Raw genomic sequence first — 21,223 nt, forward strand, 5'->3', positions numbered from 1 at the left:
TTAGTACAGAAAGCTGTCATTGTTGAGAAGGCTGAGAGCAGGGAGCTTCTTCTTGATATGAGGCCTCACGACCCCAACTGATGGGAGGCACAGGGTGCTGGCGGACTTCTGTCTGTTTTTATTGGTGCCCCAACTCAAAAAAGAAAGCTTTTTCGAGATTTTCTTGTTTTTATCAGTTTTGTCGTCATCGTTCTCCATGGCCAAGCAAATCATGGAATAGGTTTTCTGCATTCCCACGGAGTATGTGGCACATTTACTATGCTGCACAAAGGAAGAGAAAAATGTTAGAAATCCTTGCAATACCTGATAAGTGACTGCTAAGTCTGAAGCTTGCATCCTACACTTACAGCATCCTTTTAAAAACTCGGTTGTATAATTCTGAAACACAAGTGACTAACCCTTATATAGAATTTGGTTCTTAAAAACAAGGATGATTTTTTTTTATTAATTAATTTATATATATTTTACATCATTGTTCATTTTTGTACAATGTTTTCTTTCTCCTCTCAGGTGTAGTCCCCTTAAAATTCCCACCACCAATTCACCCATTAACTGTCACCATAATCCCTTGTGCTCTATCCTCCCCTACTTTGCTCCTTCCTCCCCCTCCCCTGCAGAATGTCTCTGGTTTATAAAAACAAGTGTGATCTTTAAGGAATATAGGTGCTAGGGGTAAATGCAAGCTAGAACCACTACTCACTTTTTAAGTTATTTGAAAAAGTGATGCACTCTCATATTCAGCAATATGAAAATACCTACAGTGAATAATAGTTAACTCTCCCACATTAGCTTCCAGGCCCTTCCCCTGAGAAATCAATACTTTTGTTACACTTCTAGAGAGAATGTATATATACAGGTATTGATATGTGTATAAGTAAAGGTCATCATTTGTTTTTCTTTTTTAAAAGGAATAGACTACACACCCTAGCCTGTGCCCTACTTTCTTTGTGTGCTGTGTCTTCAATTTCAATCCACATTAGAAGTACAGATCAACTTTATAGTCTTTTTTTTTTTAAGATTTATTTATTTATACAAGCACTGGGTACAGTCAGAAGCGCGGGAGGGTGAGAGAATTCACCAAAGACAGAGCGGAGAGCAGAACAGGCAGACTGACAAAGCACACTGCTGAAGGGAGCAGCGGGCGGCAGGAGAGGTCTGCGAACCATGTGGGACCCTCCTCCGGTGGCCGGGGAGCAGCCGGGGATCAATCTGGCGCCACAGAGGCTTCGGGCAGCTTTGCAACCCACCGGGGAGGCCCTTGTTTTTTTTTTTTTTTTAAGATGTATTTATACAAGAGCTGGGGTACAGGCCAGAGGCACAGGGGGTGAGAGGATTCACCAGAGACAAAGCAGGCAGCAGAACAGGCAGATCCACTGAAATGCACTGCTGAGGGGAGCAGCGGGCGAGTCAGGAGAGGTCTGCCGTGCTATGTGGAACTTTCCCTGGCCTGCTGGGAATCGAACCCATGCTACAGAGGCTGCGGACAGCTTCACAATGCTGCCCTCAACCCGCTACGCCACTGGGGAGGCCCCTGGCCATTTTTTGATTGGGTTACTTTTCTTTTGGAGTTGTATGAGTTCTTTGTAGACCTTGGATAGTAGCTGCTACATTAGATGCAAGATGTGCAGATATGTTCTCACATCAGTACAGTGTCTTTTTGTTTGATAGTTTCTTTCACTGTGTATAACTTTGTTCAATGTAGTCCCATTTTTTAATTTTTGCTTTTGTTTCCCTTGCTGCTGTAGTCAAGTCTACAAAGACATCACTGAAGCCAATGTCGTGTTCTGTATTTTCTTCTATGTGTTTTGTGGTTTCAGGTCTCACACTCAAGTCTTTGATGCTGTTTGAATTAATTTTTGTGTATGGTGTGCGATAGAGGTCAAATATTGTTTTGCATGTGTCTGTCCAGCCTTCCCAGCACCATTTGTTGAAGAGACTTTCCTTTCTCCATTATATTCCTGGCTCCTTTGGCATAAGGGAGTATGCCAAAGCACTGTACCTAGTGCTTGTATAAATAAATAAATCTTTAAAAAAAAAAAAAAGTGGCCAGAAGAACTAAACAGACACCCCCAAATAAGGGGTAAGTCATGGCCAATAGACACATGCTCATCACCTCTTATCAGGGAAATGCAAATCAACACCAATGAGACACCACTGCACCTCCCCCTTCTCCCACCCCCGCCCTTCCCCCCCAGTATGGCCCACATCAAAAAGACCAGAAACAAATGTTGATGAGGGTGTGGAGAAAAGGAACCCCTGTACACTGCTGAGAATGTGTGCTATCCAGCCTTTATGGAAATGAATGGAAGTTTCTCAAAACATTCATAATAGATATACCATATGATCCAGCCATCCCATTCCTAGGTATCTACCTGAAGAACACAAAAACACTAATGACAAAGGATACATGCACTTCCGTGTTCACTGCACTGCTGTTTATGTAGCCGGAAGCAGCTGCCTCAGTGGTGGGAGCCGGCAGCAGCAGTGGTGCCCTCTCCCCCCGCTGTTCTACCACAAGTTGGTTGTGGCAGTTGCTCCTCAGAGCTCAGTAACTGCCATTTTGTAATGGACCAATCAGGCACGAGTGATGAGCTAAATGGTGCTAAATGGTCCAGTCAGACTTGTGGGTGAAGGAGGATATAAGCCAGGGTTGGAGGGAGCTAGAGAGAGTCCCCAAAGTAAAGGAGGCCACAAACCCAGCCCTGAAAGAAGAGGACAAGGGGCCTTCGAAGGAGAGACGATGCCAGCCCCTGAAGATGGTTCCCACCTCCATCCAGCAGCCGCCCTCCAGGGAGGGAAGAGGAGCCGACGGACTCTGTCACAGGCTGGGCCTCGGTCCTGTCTCTGATATCGCCTGAAAGGAGCACCACAGACCCTGGGCCTGGTGTCTCAAAGAGCTGTTTGTTGTTGGGGTAACCCAACAACTCACAAAGAGCTGTGAACACTGGGTGTCTCTGACACCACCTCTGCGGGACCAGTAGCGGCCATCACTACTGGCCAGTGCTGCCCAGCACTCCCGGTGACCAGTGGCAACCATCACCGATGGTACCTGGGTGAGAAAGCCGCCACTTGTGGGTACAATGAGCTCTTTGTTTCCGCTGTTTGTAAAATAAACCCCATGGTTGTGGTTCCTGGAGCCTGAGGTCTCTTGCAATTGTGCATGTGGGTGAGAACCCATAGACTGTCACCTGTCCTCGTATTGGGCACTGTTCTTTGTGAGGCTCTAGCTCTTGGTTTTGGTTTTTGACCTTTGGGGGATTTTTGGTGGCTGTCTGTTCTCAGAGCCTGGGCAGGTGGGTGGTCTTTCCATCCATCCGGCCTCCTGCCTTGTGGCCTCTTTTGTGGCCCTCTCCACCCCTGTTTCATTTACACTAGCCCAGTTAAAGAAAAAACCTAAGTGCTCCATGACACCAGTGGATAAAGGCGATGTGGTCTAGACACACAATGGAAACTGCTCAGCTATCAACAACAACAAAATCTGGCCATTTACAACAGGGATGGAACTTAAAGTGATTATGCTATGTGAAGTAAGTCAGGAGACACGCATACCAAATTACTTCACTCATCTGCAGAATAAAAAAGAAACAAACCAAATGAACAGACAAAAGAAAACCCTTGAAATATGACCATAGAACTGAGGCTATCAGAACAAGAGGGTGGGGATCACAGTGGGTTACTGGTGCTTTGGTGGTGGGTGTGCAGGGATGTCAATCTATACCCCTGAAACATGCAGTGTTGTAAACTAACATTACCTCGGTAAAAATAATTTACTTAATAAAATAAAATGCCTTAAAAAATTAAATTTTAAAACTGTGGTTAAAGATAACAAAGTTTCCACATGAACCATTTTTAAGTACATAGCTTAATGGGGCTAGGTGCATTTACAGTGTTGTTCAACCATCACCACCATCCATTTCTGGAACTTTCTCATCTTCCCCAAAAGAATCACTGTCCCTATTATATTAACTTTTAGGGGATTGTATAGTGCTCAAAGAGGAAATATGAAGAAACCTGTCTTTTAACTATATTCATGTGGATTAGCATCTACTTCTAACATCTGTCTAATGTTGAGGTTGCTTTGTTCACCATATGTTTATTGAGTATCCACTATGGCCCAGGCACTGCAATCAGGCTGTTTATATAAACATACACAAAATGTTGCTAACGTGCTTAGGCATATAGTTCACAGTATAATCTTCAGAGGGGTTTGCATAACGCAGCAGTTAACCTTTATAAAACACCCCTCTTGAGTTTGGCTTGTTCAGCTAAAGATGCCTCTCCCTTTTCTATAACTCTAACAATCCTACCAAGCACTAGAGAACACTTGCTATCATTAAAGGAAACACTACAACAATCCCAAGGTAAATTTGAGCCTGCAAATATTTTTCAACCTTAACCTCCTTAATTGTGGGGGTCGTGGCTTAGTTCTTCAGCCCCCAGTCCCTCCTGGGCAACCTAGGGCAGTCTCCTACAGTATTTATTTATGCATGCATTCAAAAGCTGGGGTGTAGGCCAGAGGTGCGAGGAAGTGAGAGGATTCACCAGAGACAGAGTGGGGAACAGAACAGGCAGATCTATTGAAATACACTGCTGAAGGGAGCAGCAAGTGAGACGGGACAGGTCTGTTGTGCCATGTGGCTGGGGATCGAACTTGTGCTGCAGTGGCTGCTGACAGCTTCATAGTGCTGAGAATTAGCCCCTTGCACCACCAGGTAGGCCCTCCTATAGTTTTAAATGTCCCTATGCTGATGTTTCTCAAATATTTATTTTTAGCTTTGACTTTTCCCTTGAACTGAAGATGTGAACCCCCAGCCGCCTTCTTGACATCTGGGGTCTCATGGCATATGAGGTGTTCATGGCACAATACTGACTTGCTCTCTCCTCTACCCCACCCCCTACTATGCCCCTGGGACCCCACCATTATGAAAAATGACACTGTTGTTCAAGCCAAAACCAGAGGTGTCATTCCCCTTTCCACCACCTTTTTCTTATACAAATCACCTACATATATCCCTAGCTCTCTACCTCCACTACCACCCTCCTAGAAGGACCTGTTTGTCACAGGCTGGGCGACTGCCATAGCCAGCTCACCGCCACTCAGTAGGCCTCCAGGCAGCAGACATCATTCTAGAATAAACACCAGAGCACGTCACTGCCTTGCTCAGGTGGCCAGATGGCTTCCAAGCTCGTGCCACTGCCACTGAGGCCCTGCTCCTGCCCACACCTCATTTCCTGCTGCTCTCCTGGCCACGATGCTCCAGTTCAAAGGCCTTTTTTTGTTCCTCTTGCACAAGGAGCTAATTCCTCCACGGGGCCTCTGTACTTTTGGTCCCTGACCAAATGCTCTTGTGATCTCTGCCAATGGTCTGGTTCCTCCTCACTCCTGAAGTCTCAGGCAAACCCTGTCTGGAGAAGCCCCTTCCTGCCCCAGTCATTGTATCATATCACATATTTTACTCTCTTTACACACTCAGTGCCTGGTGCCTAGCAACCAGCTGTTGTAGTAACACCTAAGGCAGCCCAGAACCGCAGGTGATACTCAGTCAATATTGGTTGGGTGGAGAAACCAAGTATCCATGGTACATTATTAAACGCGACAAAGTTCAAACATGCACAGAAGAGTGCATGTGCGACAGCTCCTCACAGTCGGTGAGACATGCCTATGCGCGGTGTCAAGCAGCTTCCCAGGCTTGCAGAAACAGCTGACGCTGAGAGTGGAAAGTGCCTTTCACACAACGCCATGAGCCCCTCTTATCATTTGAGTATTTTTTTTAACCATGAGCATGTATTCCTTGCCTCTGTAATAAATTTAATCCCCAAATAAATCAATTGGTAATTTCACGTACAGGATTAAAACAAAAAGGCTTATCAGTGATCTCTTTGACTCAAGGCGAACATATCCCAGTGACGGCATGCTGAGGAGTTGGTGGCATGTGACAAATGTACCCAAGAGGCAGAGGGCCTGGCTGAGGAACTCCTGCCACCTTACTCCACGCCCCTGCTCCTGCCAGGGGTGCCCGCACTCACCATGGACGAGGTGGGGTCCAGGAGGCTCACGACCTTCATCTCAATGTTGTCCTCCCCGAAGTTCTTCAGCAGTTTCATCACCTCGCTCACTGTCAGCCATTTACAGTCCACACTTTGAATGGCAACAATATAATCCCCCTCCTTGACTCCTGCCAGCTACAAGGGATGAATTAAATAAAGGTCAACATTCCGTTCATCCAAAGCCCTGAATCAGTTCCCAGGTTCATTAACAAAGTAGGTTTTTTTTTTTAAGATTTATTTTTGTGAGGGGAGGGGCGGGGATGGGGTGTGTGAAAGGATTTACCAGAGACAGAGTGGGGAGCAGAACAGGCAGATCTACTGAAAATACACAGCTGAGGGGAACAGCAGGCAAGACAGGAGAGGTCTGCTGCACCATGTGGGTCAGCTCCCTGGCTGGGGATCAAACTCAGGCCACAATGGCTGGCAATAGCTTGATAGCACTGAGACTTTCCCTCCTGAACCACCAGGGAGGCCCCAAAGTGGGTATTTGCAAACATTTGCATTAGTTCTTTTCTCTCTGGGCATGAGGCATCCAGGAGAGGCAGTCACATAAAGTCAGGCCTTTTACGTAGAGTGACCCTAAATTCACTGTTCTAGGTGAACTCCTTGGACAGCTTTCTTTGCATTTTGTGTCTGGCTGCCTGGAAAGATGCCAGTGAGTCTTGTCCCAATCTAGAAAGGTATGTGCTTACCGCAGCCAAGCAGTAGGGATCCAGACAGTGGACTTGAACTGGGGAGTTGCCTCTCAAGGTGAACCCCAATTCCCCTTCTTCTGCAGTGAACTGAATGCTTCGGGGAGGTGTCCATCTCTTGTTTGCCGAAAACATAGATAAGGGACCCTTCGGGACAGAGCATCATTAGGTGAGGACCTGAAGGCTGAGTGAGCTCTGTGAAAGCTAAAGAAAATGTTGCCTTGCTCCTGAAGATTTCACAGGCCTGCTCAGAGATGGAATAATGGCAGCATGTGGGATAATACACACTACAGACTTGTTCCAGAATGTTTACTGTGATTGTCCCTAGAATATCCAATATACTCGGTTGTTAGAAAAGTCATGATGCATTTTGCTTGAAAAACATAGAAAAAATACAACATAACTTTTCTGACAACACAATATTTTTTTTTATTTTTTATTTTTTTTTAAAGATTTATTTATTATTTATACAAGCACTGGGCACAGTCCGAAGCGCGGGAGGGTGAGAGAATTCACCAGAGCCAGAGCGGGGAGCAGAGCAGGCAGAAGGACCGAAGTACACTGCTGAGGGGAGCAGCGGACGGCAGGAGAGGTCTGCGCGCCATGTGGGACCCTACGCCGGTGGCCGGGGAGCAGCCGGGGATCGAACCGGCGCCGCAGAGGCCGCGGGCAGCTTCGCAACCCAGCGCTCAACCGCTGCGCCACCGGGGAGGCCCAACACAATATTTTAAGTAAGATTATTTTTTAAAATTATCTTAGGTGAGATCGCTAATGAAAGTCTAAAGTATCTAAGATAAGTCTTTTACATACTGGCAATAAGTAAAAGCTGCTGCCTTGGGTCACAAATCAATGAGAGTTCGACTTACCAGCTTCTGGAAGAAGTCTGTTACTGTCACCTTGGAGAGCTGTGGCAGGATAATTTCAACCTCTTGCTCAGTTTTAGCTAGAAAAGAAGATTAAAAGGGGAATATAGATGTTTCTGTAATTGGAAATTATTTGCAATAAACTCAGGTCTAAATTTTCTCTCTGAAGGGAAGAGAAAGCAAACCTTTCCCCAGTCTCTTGGTTTAGATGATAGCACAGAAGACGGGCTACAGGCCAGCCCCAAGCCCCTTGAGATCGGTACCTTCCACTTGGGAACCTACGGCGAGGCACGCCCTGCTCTGGGCCTGGACAGAGAAGTGACAACGGGACACATCCTGTGCCCTCAAGGAGCTTATTGATAGTCCAGTGGATTTCCTCTGGCACCTGTAAGACCTGCCTGAGACGTGATCTATGCTTCAGATGTGGCTGTTACAGAAGGGCTGGAAGGACCGTCTCTCTCAGCACAAAGTCCCGGGAAAGATGCACAGCCCATTGCCATTATTACGTGAGAAGGGTGTTTGCCAAACCGCATCCATCATAGCTCAAATCTCCAGCAGCACATCCATAGCAGGCACGCCCATACTTCCCATGAAGTTCTCACAAAGGACCCCAAGCAGGCTAAGAATACACGAACAGTATACAAAGGAAATCCGGGGAAGAAGACTGGCACCACCAAGGTACAGCACATCCCTCTGTTTGCAGGGTGACCTTGTGGCTTCCTATAAACCACCCCACAGCATTAGGTCTGGGCAGGCCAGCATGGGGATCATCCCAGGAGCTGTGTGTCTTTCATGCTGTGGGGCTATTAGGTTTCTATCTGCTGGACACACACCGCAACACAAGAAAGAGGGCCAAGGAGGTGGCCACAGTTCATAAAGAAACTCCCTGAGGCCATTTCATGTCCATCTACCGCTCTGGTCACCTGGTGCAAGGGTTGTGACGTCCCTAAAACTTCACAGCCTCTTCTTTAAGATGGGGCCTCCCTGGTGGCACAAGGGATAAGTCGCAGCACTGTGAAGCTATCTGCAGCCACTGCAGCACCACAGGAGTTCGATCCTCGGCCATCCAGGGAGCTGACCCCCAGGGCGCAGCAGACCTCTCCCGTCTCCCCGCTGCTCCCCTAGCAGTGTATTTCATTTAATCTGCCTGTTCCGCTCTCAACTCTCTGGTGAATCCTCTCACCCCCCGCATCTCTGGCCTGTACCCCAGTTTTTGTATGCATAAAGAAACAAATCTTAAAAGGCTGCAGGATTTTAAGGAGTCTAGAGGCAGCGCACCGGGGCGAGCAGACCTCAAGAAGGTTGGGGGCATAGGTGAGGTCAGCAAGGTGGAGGAGGGAGGCAGGAACAGAGGCAGGGTGCCAGAGCCTGAGAAAGGAATATCGGGGACTGTATGGGGGTCAAAAGGCACAAATGGGGCCTCCCCCGTGGCGCAGCGGTTGAGCGCTGGCTTGCGAAGCTGCCCGCGGCCTCTGCGGTGCCGGTTCGATCCCCGGCTGCTCCCCGGCCACCAGAGGAGGGTCCCACATGGCACGCAGACCTCTCCTGCCACCCGCTGCTCCCCTCAGCAGTGTACTTTGGTCCTTCTGCCTGCTCTGCTCCCCGCTCTGGCTCTGGTGAATTCTCTCACCCTCCCGCGCTTCTGACTGTATCCAGTGCTTGTATAAATAAATAAATGAATGAATGAATGAATAAATAAATAAATAAATAAATCTTTAAAAAAAAAAAAGGCACAAATGGGTTGACAATGATGAAGGCCATAAAGAAGCTCCTGGGTTGGGGATGAGGAGATGAGAACACCAGGGAAAGACCAGCATGTGGTCCCCCCCAGAGCCCAGCAAGGGCATGTTTAACCCCTGCAGGTTAAGTAAGGATGGGCTGAGCACCCGAGGACTCCTGCCTCTCACCCTGGGCGCACCCTGCTCCTGGCAACCTCACACGGGTCACTCACAGATGACGTCGGGAGCCTGGAACAGGTTGAGCAGGTCGTCGTCTTCCTGGTGCTGGGCATACTTGCGGCGGGAGCGCTGGTGAGCCGCGGACAGCACCTGCTGTAGCACCTCGATGTTGCGGAGCTTCCTGCACAGGCTGGCCTCCCTCACGGACTCCTCGTGGAGGGCGATGGCTCTGCGCAGGTGGGACTTGCCTGTCAATGGAAGACCACCAGTGACAAGAGCCCTCACTGCAGTGGGTACTCCAGGGGAGCCAACATGACCCAGGAGCAACCCAGAAAGGCGGACGTTCTCTTTTCTGAAGGTGCTGCCTGGAACACTCAAGCCCGTCTAATGCAGGTGTCATTTGCTCGCTGGAGCCACACAACATACACTGGGCCAATGCTTTCCAAAGCAATGAACAAATGCTAGCCTCTGCTTTCATGTTTATATGCTATTGGGGAAGATAGTTAACAAGCAAAGAAATATGTAATAGATCATGTGGCAATGGGTTATGGAGAAAAGTAAAGCTGGATAGGTAGATATGGCCTGAAAAGTCTGAAATGGGGACAGATGACAGGTGATCAGGGATGGCCTTTTTGAAGGAAACTTTAGAGTAGAGCCCTAAAAGAAGTGAGGGAAGAATCATGACATTACCTGACAGAAGAACATTCCTAGAAGAGGAAATAGCAGGTGCAGAGGCCCTGGGGCATGCCTGTGCGTTTATGGACAACAAAGAGCTTGAAGCGTGGCTGGAGGAAGGAAGGACTGGGGAAAAGGGTATGAAATGAGGCCAGAAAAGGGAAGGGGCCAGACCATATTCACCCTATGAGCACAGGGCGAGGGCGTCTGTTCCCAGTCTGGATGAGAAGGATGTAGCCCATCAGAGGACTTATGTGATTTGATCCAATTGAACAGACCATGAAGAAGCAAAGAGGAAAGCAGAGAGACCAGCTATGAGGCCACTGCAAAGAGTCAGGCAAGCTGTGTGACTTCTCTGGGCCTGTGTCTTCAACTGAAAAGTGGGGTTCATAGTTGTGTGAGGTTTAAGGGTTGTGTGAGGTTTAAGAGAGTCAACATTTAAGTGAGCACTATACATAGGAATGGCTTGGACCAGTGTGGTAGGTAAGAAGCAGTTAGATTTGGGGTGTGTTTTACAGGTAGAGTTCATGGGATTCATTGATCAAATATGTGCTGAGAAAGACAGATAAAAACAGAAGGTAAGTAGGGTTTCTGGCCTGCACACCTAAATGATGAAGTTGCCATCCCTGAGAAAGGGTAAGAGTATGGGGGTATAGAGGGCAGGGCTGGGGAGTGGAGGAATTCAGCTTTGTAGATGGAAAGATAGTCACTCTGAGACTCAGCCGAGACCAAAGCAGGACAATGCATCACCAGCTGTTATGTGTGGCACAACAAAATTAACAAATGTGTCCTTTCACATTAGGAGGGCCAAGGGTGATTCCCTGGACCACTAGGTGCTGGAAGATGCTCAAAGGCTCCACCGTGGGAGGCTTGGGCCCTCACAGAACTGGTAATGACACAGCTCTGGAAACCAACTGAGGTTCAAGGGCAATGCCTCAGGGTTTCTGAATCTGGAATGGCCATGGTGACTCAGAATTCCCTGTTCTTCCAAGCCCTGCCCTGAGGACCTGTCTGGGTTGCTCTTGAGCAGGATCAGCTGGGCACCAAATAGGGCACAGGGAGGGAAGGAGCAAGGACGCAGACACGCACCCAGCTGCTGGCGCTGGTGACTGTTTTTCAGCGTGGCCAAGGGCATGAGTCCCTCTGGCATGTGGTCGTACAGCTGGGACAGGCACTTCTCCTGGTGGTCCTCATCTGCGCCAGGCTTCACTGCAATAAGAACCACGAATAACGCCCTTCCCATGGCTGTGAGCCTTGGGGTTGGCGTCGCAGACCCACTTAGGGGTAGCTCTAAAAACCCATCTCCAGGGGCCTCTCTGGTGGTGCAAGGGGTTAAGTCTCAGCCCTATAAAGCTATCCGCAGCCACTGCAGCACGAGTTCAATCCCCAGCCAGGAGGTGACCCACATGGCGCAGCTGACCTCTCCTGTCTCACCCGCTGCTCCCCTCAGCAGTATATTTCAATGGATCCGCCTGTTCTGCTTCCCACTCTGTCTTTGGTGAATCTTCTCACCCGCCCCTTCACATCTCTGGCCTGCACCCCAGCTCTTATATACATAAATAAATAAATCTTAAAAATAAATAAATAAAACCCCATCTCCAGGTTCCTCTCTTCCTCAATTTTACAAGACCCTGGGGTAATGACTCTCTACCCCTGGACACCCCAGGCCATCCAGCCCACAAGTCTTGGCAAACAGGCCCAGCCACTCCGATGGGCTCATGATGTGGCTCTGAGCCTTCTCACTCCAACTCTTTCAAGTCACTCACTTCACAGACCCTCCCAGCAAAGCCCTGCCTCAAAGCTCTGGTGGCCTCCAATCTTGCAGTGAGGGCCCTCCCCAGCTTTGACATCACCCACCCAGGCACATGTCCTCTCTCTGACCTCACCACTACCTCAACACTTCCGGCTTCGTCCCTGAGCTCAGTGTTCTGCTCTTCACGGTCCTTCCCTCCACGTTCACCTGGAGAGTCCTCCACAGAGTTCAGAGTCAAGGTCAAATGCTTCAGCCTCTGAGAAACCACCCATGCCCACAGGCTCCAGCCCTGCATCATCTGTGTCTCTGCTGCGATGGCTGAACCACTGTATTCCTTTCTGTTCCTATGGCCTCACATACCTAGTCCCGCCTGACAGACTACAGAACAACAAACCAGCAGTAGCTAACACCTTCAGAAAGTCCACTCTATACAAGGCACCAATAAGCTTTGCACATAAGTACTTGGTTTTCACAACAACCCCATGAAATAGATTCCCTATATATCTCCATTTTACACGTGAGAAAACTAAGGCACAGAGCAACAAAGGAACTTGCCCAAGATGACCCAGGTAATAAAGGCAGAGCTGAGAAACAAACCAGGCAGTCTGGCTCCAGTCCTGCCTGTCCTTTTTATTACTCTGGGGGCTGCCTAGAGTAGTGCTAATTACAGCAGAGGTCCTACCTACCCAACCTCCAATCAATCAGAGGCAAGATGAGAGAGGGAAGCATGAGACACTCACCCCAGGGCTGAGAATTTAAGGGATTGCCAAAATCTCAGCAAGAGCTTTTCAATCAAGAAAAATAATCTTAATGTCATTTTCTAAATATGCAAAAATATCCACAATGAACAAACAAAACATCAAAGTTTCCTTCTGCCCCAGGCTCCTTGCAGGTCAGTGCTGCAATGCATTGAGCTGCACTTACATTTAAAATCTTGATCAGGGGTCTCCCTGATGGCACAGGGGTTAGAGACACAGCACAGCACTATCCAGCTGTCAGCAACCACTGCAACATGAGTTTGATCCCCAGCCAGGGAGCTATCCACATGGCACAGCAGACCTCTCCTGCCTCTCCCAGTGCTCCCCTCAGCAATGGATTTCAGTAGATCCTCCTGTTCTGCTCCCCACTCTGTCTCTGGTGAATCCTCTTACCCCCACACCTCTGACCTACACCCCAGTTCTTGTATCCATAAATAAATAAATCTTAAAAAATAAAATAAAATCTTGATCACCATGCACTTTCTGCATTAATTTTGATTCATTTACACGACATGAGAATGTGTTCTTGATTAGTGAGCAGTGAGGCATCCCCAAGTTTTAGCGTTCTAGCCTTCTCATAGATGCCAGATGAAAAGTCCTCTCCATGAAGCTCTCTGCTCCATGCCAGGCTGAATTAACATGACCCCTCTTCCTCCTTCCTCCCACAGTGTGAGTGGATCACCCTTAATCCCACCCTGGCCTGTGCATTCCCCCATAAGCCTCTCTAGGGCAGGCGGGCAGCTCTTTCTCTCTCCCAGGAGCAGAAAACCACAATCCTGACCAAAGCCTGAGTCCCCTGAACCTTACATTGGTGGTCGATGAGCAGGGTGGCCGAGAAGTAGTGCGCCAGGGCACCGTAGTGGTGGGCCTTCACACAGGCCAGCCTGGCCCAGGAGTAGGGGATGTTCTCCTTCACAGGGGCCTGGCTCATGGCCGCATGCAGCTGCTGGTAGACCTCTCCCACCTGAAACAGAGGGGATATGGCAAGGGGAGCTCAGCGCAGAGGCCCTCATGAGCTAGAGTTGCAGGAGAAAGAGCCCTTTCTTCTATGCAGCTCTGCCAGAGGCTACTCCAGAATCTGGGAGTAACTCCCAGGGAGCCTGTGCTGTCAGCATCTGAGTTAACAGGAGAAGGGGCAACTGTCACCGTGCTGGTTTCTAGCTAAGCTGCAGATGGAATCTGTGATCTATATCTGAATCCCCGGTACTTGCCAAGAAAATGCCAGCATGAGCCGGGGCAGGCTTGCTGCCCAGGTCACGGGCCGGCTGCCATAGGGAGCCCTGCTGCCCCGGTGCATTGGTGCTCACGTGCCCACCCACCCCGAAAGCCACAAGAACCAGGGGTCTTACCTTGGCAGCCTCCTGAGCCACCTTCACCAGCATGAAAAACTCGTTCTGGATCCCAGGAAGGCAGACCTTCTCAAAGATGCTTTCCTGGGCCTGTGCAAGCATCATTTTGACCAGCACGCCCAGCATGGCAGGGCTCATGTCGTAACTCGGGGTGTGAGTAAACGTCTCCTTCAAGTGGTTTAAAACCCCTATGATTGGAAATTTTTTGCATGTTACTTTGGGATCACACTTATTTCACCACGCTGCTCAGAAGTATAGAGAATTCCAGAAGCAGAAATTCCAGAAATACAAAACGGGTGTCAGGAGCATCTAAAAAAATCTGATTCTTATTTTTTGTAACTGAGGAGCAATTCCACCCCTAGGTATGCACCCCACATAACAAAGTGGGGATTTAAAAGGACCTTTGCACCCCAGTGCTCACAGCACTATCATTCATAATAACCAAAAGGCAGAAAAAACTCAACTGTCTGCTGACAAACAGGTAAATAAAATGTGGTAAATCCATACAATGGAATATTTTCAAGCTTCACACAGGAAGGAAATTCTGACACATGCTACAGCCTGGATGGAGACATGGTGCAAAGTGGAACAGGCCAGTCACAAAGACAAATGCTGCATCCAGAGCGTGAAATTCACGGAGACAAAAATAGGATGGCGGCTGCCAGGGGCCTGGGGGCAGGAATGGGAGCGATTGTGTAATGAGGACTTTCGGTTCAACATGATGAATACATGGGCACAGTTGTGTGAACACATTTAATGTCAATGAACTTAAAAAATGGTTAAAATGACAATTTTACTAGGTATGTTTTAGCATGATTTTAAAAAGTTGTACTTTCTTCCAAACACCAATGTCTAGGGGGCCTTCCTGGCTATTGGCTTCACTAATACAGCCTGAGTTCGATCTCTGACCAGGGAGCTGACCCACATGGCACAGCAGACCTCCCCTCTCTTACCACTGCTCCCCCCAGCAGGGTATTTCAGTTGATCCGCCCGTTCTGTTCCCCACTCTGTCTCTGATGAGTCCTCTCACTCCCCATCCCCCTGCACTTCTGGCCTACATCCCCGTTCTTCTACACACACAACAAAAATAAAACATCTACGTCTATAACAAGCAGGAAACCAGCCTGCTCCCCGGGCATTCCTGTCTTACCTGAGACAACTGCAAGAAATCCCAAATATAACAGGCATGTATTTGACAGAGGTGAAAGCAAATGGGATGACTGAGGGTTGGTCAGGGGGACAGGCTCCCACCTAACCTGGGGCATTCAGAAGTGGGGGGCTGTCCTCCAGGACCTCAGGAAAGACTGACTCAGCCCATACCAGTGGAAATTTTCACACTGTAGCCTTAGCTAACTTTTATATTTTAGAAAATGAACTGTCACAGCATTAACTAGCAACCTGGGGCTGAAATGAAACCTCTGACATGAACCCCATCTGACTGGTTTCTCTGGTTTTGCTGCAAAGCTCGAATGGCCCCACAGAAGGATGTTTGCTCCCCTCTGGGATTCGCTGCACTCTGTCCTCAAGCTTCCCTGTGCACAGATCTCTATAATCTCAGACAGGTCACAAAGCATACCTGCCTGAGATTCCTCAGAAAGATAGGCCCAAAAAAGGATTGATGGTGAAATAAATAGACTCCCACATGGAATCTTAAGCTTGTTGTTTCATCCTGTGGGTACATCACTTTAACATCAGTACTTCTGTGATTCACCAAAATGGCCAGGCTGTGGTTCCACGCTGCCTCTGGAAGTGGAGTGGCCAGGACTGGCCCAGAAGGGAACAGACTGGTCAGCCTTGGGGGGGCGGTCACAACATGGCCTTGCTGTCACTGCTTTTGCCCACTATCCCTGGAGGTGCTGGACACAGGTGCTGCTCTAGGGGACCAATGCAGGACCCTTGGATGCCCATGAGTGGCACGGGGTCTGCCCAATGCACCAGGGCCAGTGACCATGGCCCCCTAGAGTCACTTGGCAGAGGGTGGAGAAGAGTAACCTTGGGGTTGTGTTCGTGTCTAAGCCAAGAATAATGACATGACCTCTGCTGCAGAAGCCAATGGACTACATTCCTCAGGCCATGCAGGCAGGACACCTGATGCCTAACTTTTCCTTCCGAGGATGCTGACAATGTAAGTTCCCAACCAGCACCCGCAGGTGGTTTTAATTGGTAACAGAGAAAAGGGCAGTTATTCTAGAAATGCACCATCAAATGTGATCAAATACCCAGGATTGTTTGGAAGCACTCAGACCAGAGAGTGAAGAGACTCTCCCCACTGCACATTTTTACTTTCCTTCTTTCCTATATCATCTTCCTCCACTCGCCACTCTAGCTGGCAGCCTCCAGGCCTGCTCTGCCATCCCCGACATGGCACCACTCACTTCTTTTGTAGAAACCATCTCGTACTTCAGAGTCTGGCTCTCCAAGCACAAGAGAATCGACCCGGTTAAGCTAGAAACAAGGTGGGTGAAGAAGTGACAGAACTAGGGCCTCCCTGGTGGCACAAGGGGTTAAGACACAGCAACCTGAAGCTATCTGCAGCCACTGCAGCATGAGTTCAATCCCTGGCCAGGGAGCAACCCACATGGTGCAGCTGACCTATCCTGACTTGCTTGATGCTCCCCTCAGGAGTGTATTTCAGTCGGTCTGCCTGTTCTGTTCCCTACTCTGTCTCTGGTGAATCCTCCCACCACCACCCCCACACCTCTGGCCTGTACCCCAGTTTTTGTATGCATAATAAAATAAATCTTTAAAAAAAAAAAAAGTGACCGAACTAAATAAAAAGGAAGGATAGTAATATGCACCAATGAGGCACCTCCAAAAAAGAAAGAAGAGCCACATTTTCACTGTTCTGATAAATCTTCTCTTCTTCAATATAGTGTTCCAAGGAACAGTTCATTCACCTGCATCCTTGGGGCCACTCATTTGGAAAAGATTAAAGGTTAACCACAGGATTCCCTATGCACACAAGCCTACTGCAACTCAAATGTTGGGAATGAGCCAATAAGCAGGGGGAAGTTACACCAGCACTGGAAACTGACTGGGCCCTATCAGGCCCATGAGGCCAAGGGTGGGTCTGGGGCACCCACAGAGCCTCTTCCTGAGAGCTGGGGTGTCCGGTGCCAAGGCTTTCTCCCCCAGTGCTCCCGAGACACACCTGCGGCCTTCTGGAAGGCATCCACGGCGCTCTCTAGCCCAGCCTGCGCCTGCCGATTGCACCGGGTCCCGATCTGGGTGTAGAGGGCGCCGATGTTAAACAGAATGCTGGCTTTCTCCAGCAGCAGGTTCTGTTGGCTGACAGGAACCCCTGTCAGGGAGTCATACCTATTTAAAATAAACGTGCTGTCAGAATAGGGGTAACCTGGCTAGTTACTGCCACTTTTGAGGGGGCAGGAATAGGACAAAATTTATTGCTTGAATAAAATCCAAAGATGCGCATGCAATGAAGCTTTCATTTCTAAACAAGATGATGAACTTGATCATACTAGATAAGGACACCCACATCACACGCAAAAATCAGGCTTCTCAACCAAGATGTCCGTCAGTAGGTGAGTGGATAAACTGTACAATATCACTCAGCACTAAAAACACATGAGTCATCAAGCCGTGAAAAGACATGCAGGGACTTTAAACGCATATTACTAGGTGAAAGAAGTCAATCGGAAAAGGCTACATACTGTATGATTCCAACTATATGACATTCTGGAAAAGGCAAAACAATGGAGACAGAAAAGGAATCAGAGATTGCCAGGGTTTGTTTTTTGGGGTTTTTTGGTGGGGGGGCAGGGATGAGGGTGGAGCAGGGAGGGTTTCCAATGCAGTGAAACTACCCAACATGATACTTAATGCTGGATACATATCATTACACATTTGTCCAAACCCACAGAATGTAAACCACCAAGAGCGAATTGGAATGTACACTATGGATTTGGGTAATAATGTGTCATTGTAGGTTCTGGAGGGGGTGTTCATTTTGGGGGAGGATGTATGTGAGGGCAGGGGTATGTGAAAAATATTTACACTGTCCCCCCAATCTTGCTGTGAATCTAAAACTGCTCTAAAAAATAAAAGGTGTTATAATGGTATAAGATGGTATAAAAATAAACTAAATAAATAAAAAAAAAACCACTATTAGACTATAAAACTAAATTCAGTGGTTACCAGAAAAGGGGGCAGGAGGTGAGTGCAGTGAAGGGGTCATTTGAATGATGAAGGATAGAATTGACTTTTAATGGTGAACAGAATGTAATACATGCAAATGTTGCTTTATAATGATGCACATCTGAAATCTGTTATAATATTAATTCAATAAAAATTATTTCAAAAACAACCCAAAAATGGATGACTTCTCTTAAATGAAATAAAGCAGTTACTCATCCCTCATAATTCTTCCTGAAGTCTAAAAGATTCGGGATTTATTTTAAAGTTCACATGTCAACCAGGAGGTGGACTGAGAGATCTTCCTAATTCAACACTTGCCCTGTCAGCCATGCATGTGTCTTCAGGAAAGGTCTTCTCCTTGCCTTTCCAAAGGAAGGCATCCCAAGCCACCTCCCGTGCTGGAATTTAACTCTGCATATGCAAGTCAGCTGCTGGGATTTCCTCTCCTTTCACCCATATTCAGAGAAGAGGGAAAACAATTCCAGGGTATTTACATAGTGAGAACTCTGACATTCTTTTCCCCCTAACATGACCATTCCACCTCAGGAGAAGAATCCAATGTGCTGCTTCAGCTTTCATCTTCTGATCTATTTCTTTTTGCTGCCCTTGACACCCGACAAAACCTGATGGCTATTTCTAAGCTCCCCCTACTTACCCTGCCCATAAACCCACACCCAAGTGTTTGGCTTCTAGTTAGTTCCACCTCAGAGACACCAGTTTCCCCAGTGATAAAACGAGCACCAAAAAAATGCCACTTTTCCTGGGCTCACTAGATCTGAGAAGCAAGAAGCCGCGGTCTGTTGGAGCTTTCCGTCGTTAGGTCCCTTCATAAATAAACACCCCCCCCCACCGCCAACCCCCCCCCCGGCCCCCCCATCTACACCATAGTTAGAAACAGGAGCCTCTGTGCTGGCAGGCTCTGAAATGGTGGCTGCAGGGGAAGCTGTTGGGGCTCAGACTCAGCACCCACCAGGTAAACAAGATCCCCATCTGTCGGGTTGGGGGAAAGAAGCGGCTCTCCACGAAACCCAGCTGTGTGAAGTAAGTCATCAGCAGCTCCACACCGGCCTCGTCGCGGCTGGGTGTCCGACAAGCCTGAGGAAAGGAACAGAGAGGGCATGAGCAGGGACAACACCCCCCAAGATGCTCCACATCAATTTCTGTGCAGCTTGGGCCCCCTCTGTGGTATCATCTACTCTAGAAGGAGTGGAAAGGGCTGAAGTGAACTCAGGAGTCCAGGATCCAGGCCAGATGTGCCAGTGGGTAGGACTCTGGTATTTTGGGTTCCCACAGTCCCTATAAGTTCTTTAAGACCCCAAGTGCGCAATTATGGGACAGTCTGAAGACCCAACAAGCTAGAGCAGTCACGCCCCTCCTGCTGCACACAAAAACGCACTTGTCTCAGGTCCATCAGATCTGCTATTTCATCTTCATACAAGCAACCATCTTCGCTATAATGGTCCAGGATGAAGTCCTGTAAGAAAAGTGAGTTAAGACAGTCTTAAGACTCAAAACCACACGGTAACACGACATTCCCCTTTTAAAACACATGTAAAGTGGGGGTCCCTGATGATGCAAGTGGTTAAGTGTCAGCACTATGAAACAATATGCAGCCACTGCAGCTCCAGTTAAACCCCCACCCCCCACCCCCCCACCCCTCCAGGGAGCTGACCCACATGGTGCAGCAGACCTCTCCTGTCTCACCCACTGCTCCCCTCAGCAGTGTATTTCAGCAGAGCCCCCTGTTCTGCTCCCCACTCTTCATATGGTTAATTCTCTCACCCTCCCCCCCGGCACACCTCTGGCCTGTACCCCAGTTCTTGCATGCATAAATAAATAAATCTTTAAAAAATAAATAGATAAAACACACGTAAAGTACAGAAAGACTTAGCTGAGGACATGCACTGCAGTGATTTTCTGAATGATGGGCTTTTCATTTTGCTTATGTTTTTGTTGATACAGTAAAAAGGAAAGTTTTTAATTTAAAAAATTGCCTTTGCAACTCCGTAAACAATTCTGGCAAACATTACAGAAACTTAGAGGCTCAGCCCTTTACCCTTTAAAATGTCCTCAATTTGAGGATACAGGCTCTCCTTGGTGAAGGAAACTGGTGTGTGGTTGTAACAGGGTGGTCCCCAGGAAAGGGGGAGGTTCCAGGTTCCCTGCCCCACCCAAGGGAGGGTGGAGCTGAGCAGGAAGAGGAGAAGCTGCAGAGGAGACTGAGGAAGGAAGCAGGATGGAGCCTAGAGACACGTGAAGAAACTGCGCTTGTCTTTTGGTCGTGGACTGGGTGACACAGATGTGGGTGAGACCCGTGGGGAGGTGACAATGGCAGCTTTTATCTTGATGTTGATTTTACTCTTTTCCTTCCGGGCTTGTCTGGTTGTTTCTGACCCTTTTCTGTGGGTCCCCACTGGAAGATGCTTTAGACTTGTGGCAGGCTTTGGGGCCTTTCTCTGGGCCAGTCCCATTTGGATGGAGTTTTACCCACGAGGAGATGGGTAACTTTGGGTTCTTGATTTAGAAATTAGACTCTTTGCCTTACCTGTATTGTTTCCTAGTTTTATTAAAGTTCCTTCCCATTAAAGTCTCATATGTTTTGTGTTGATGCGGCGGATGGCAAAACCCATGTAGAATAGACAGGTTTGCGGGGTTTGGGCTGCCCCTCTCCCTGTCCTATAACAGATTTGGCGCCCAACGCCCCTCTCCCTGTCCTATAACATGGTGACTATGATGGTGGCCCCTCAGGGTGTGCATGGAAACTCTGGTGAGACCAACTCAGCACTCTGTAAATGGAGCACCGTGGAGAGACCTCCAACTGGACTGCAGTCCAGAGCATGACAAGCACTCTGAGTTGGTTCAGTCACGTGATACCTACTGATGAGCACCTACTATGTGTCAGGCACTGTTACCAGGCCTGGGTTACATCAGTGATCATAGCAAAGATCATTCCCCCACGGAGCTCATATTCTTGCAGGGGGCACAGACCACACACAGCAGACAGTTAAATATGTAAATTACATCAAGTTAGA

At 48.3% G+C, this 21,223-nt stretch overlaps 1 protein-coding gene across 1 annotated transcript in view; it reads right to left on the bottom strand.

Annotated features, from left to right (window-relative positions):
• The window catches only part of RHPN2 (rhophilin Rho GTPase binding protein 2), a gene marked incomplete at both ends in the record, with an annotated part of 53,340 nt that continues 32,117 nt past the window's right edge, over nucleotides 1-21,223 (bottom strand). The window contains 11 exons of the mRNA XM_084257345.1: nucleotides 1-261; nucleotides 6,028-6,183; nucleotides 6,741-6,887; nucleotides 7,607-7,683; nucleotides 9,555-9,749; nucleotides 11,266-11,385; nucleotides 13,495-13,651; nucleotides 14,037-14,224; nucleotides 17,188-17,354; nucleotides 19,162-19,286; nucleotides 19,588-19,665. Coding sequence (XP_084113471.1) covers nucleotides 1-261; nucleotides 6,028-6,183; nucleotides 6,741-6,887; nucleotides 7,607-7,683; nucleotides 9,555-9,749; nucleotides 11,266-11,385; nucleotides 13,495-13,651; nucleotides 14,037-14,224; nucleotides 17,188-17,354; nucleotides 19,162-19,286; nucleotides 19,588-19,665 — 1,671 coding nt within the window. The remainder of the gene's footprint in view (nucleotides 262-6,027; nucleotides 6,184-6,740; nucleotides 6,888-7,606; nucleotides 7,684-9,554; nucleotides 9,750-11,265; nucleotides 11,386-13,494; nucleotides 13,652-14,036; nucleotides 14,225-17,187; nucleotides 17,355-19,161; nucleotides 19,287-19,587; nucleotides 19,666-21,223) is intronic.

This window comes from Talpa europaea (assembly GCF_964194135.1).
Source record: "Talpa europaea genome assembly, chromosome: 16".
Classification (NCBI taxonomy): domain Eukaryota; kingdom Metazoa; phylum Chordata; class Mammalia; order Eulipotyphla; family Talpidae; genus Talpa; species Talpa europaea.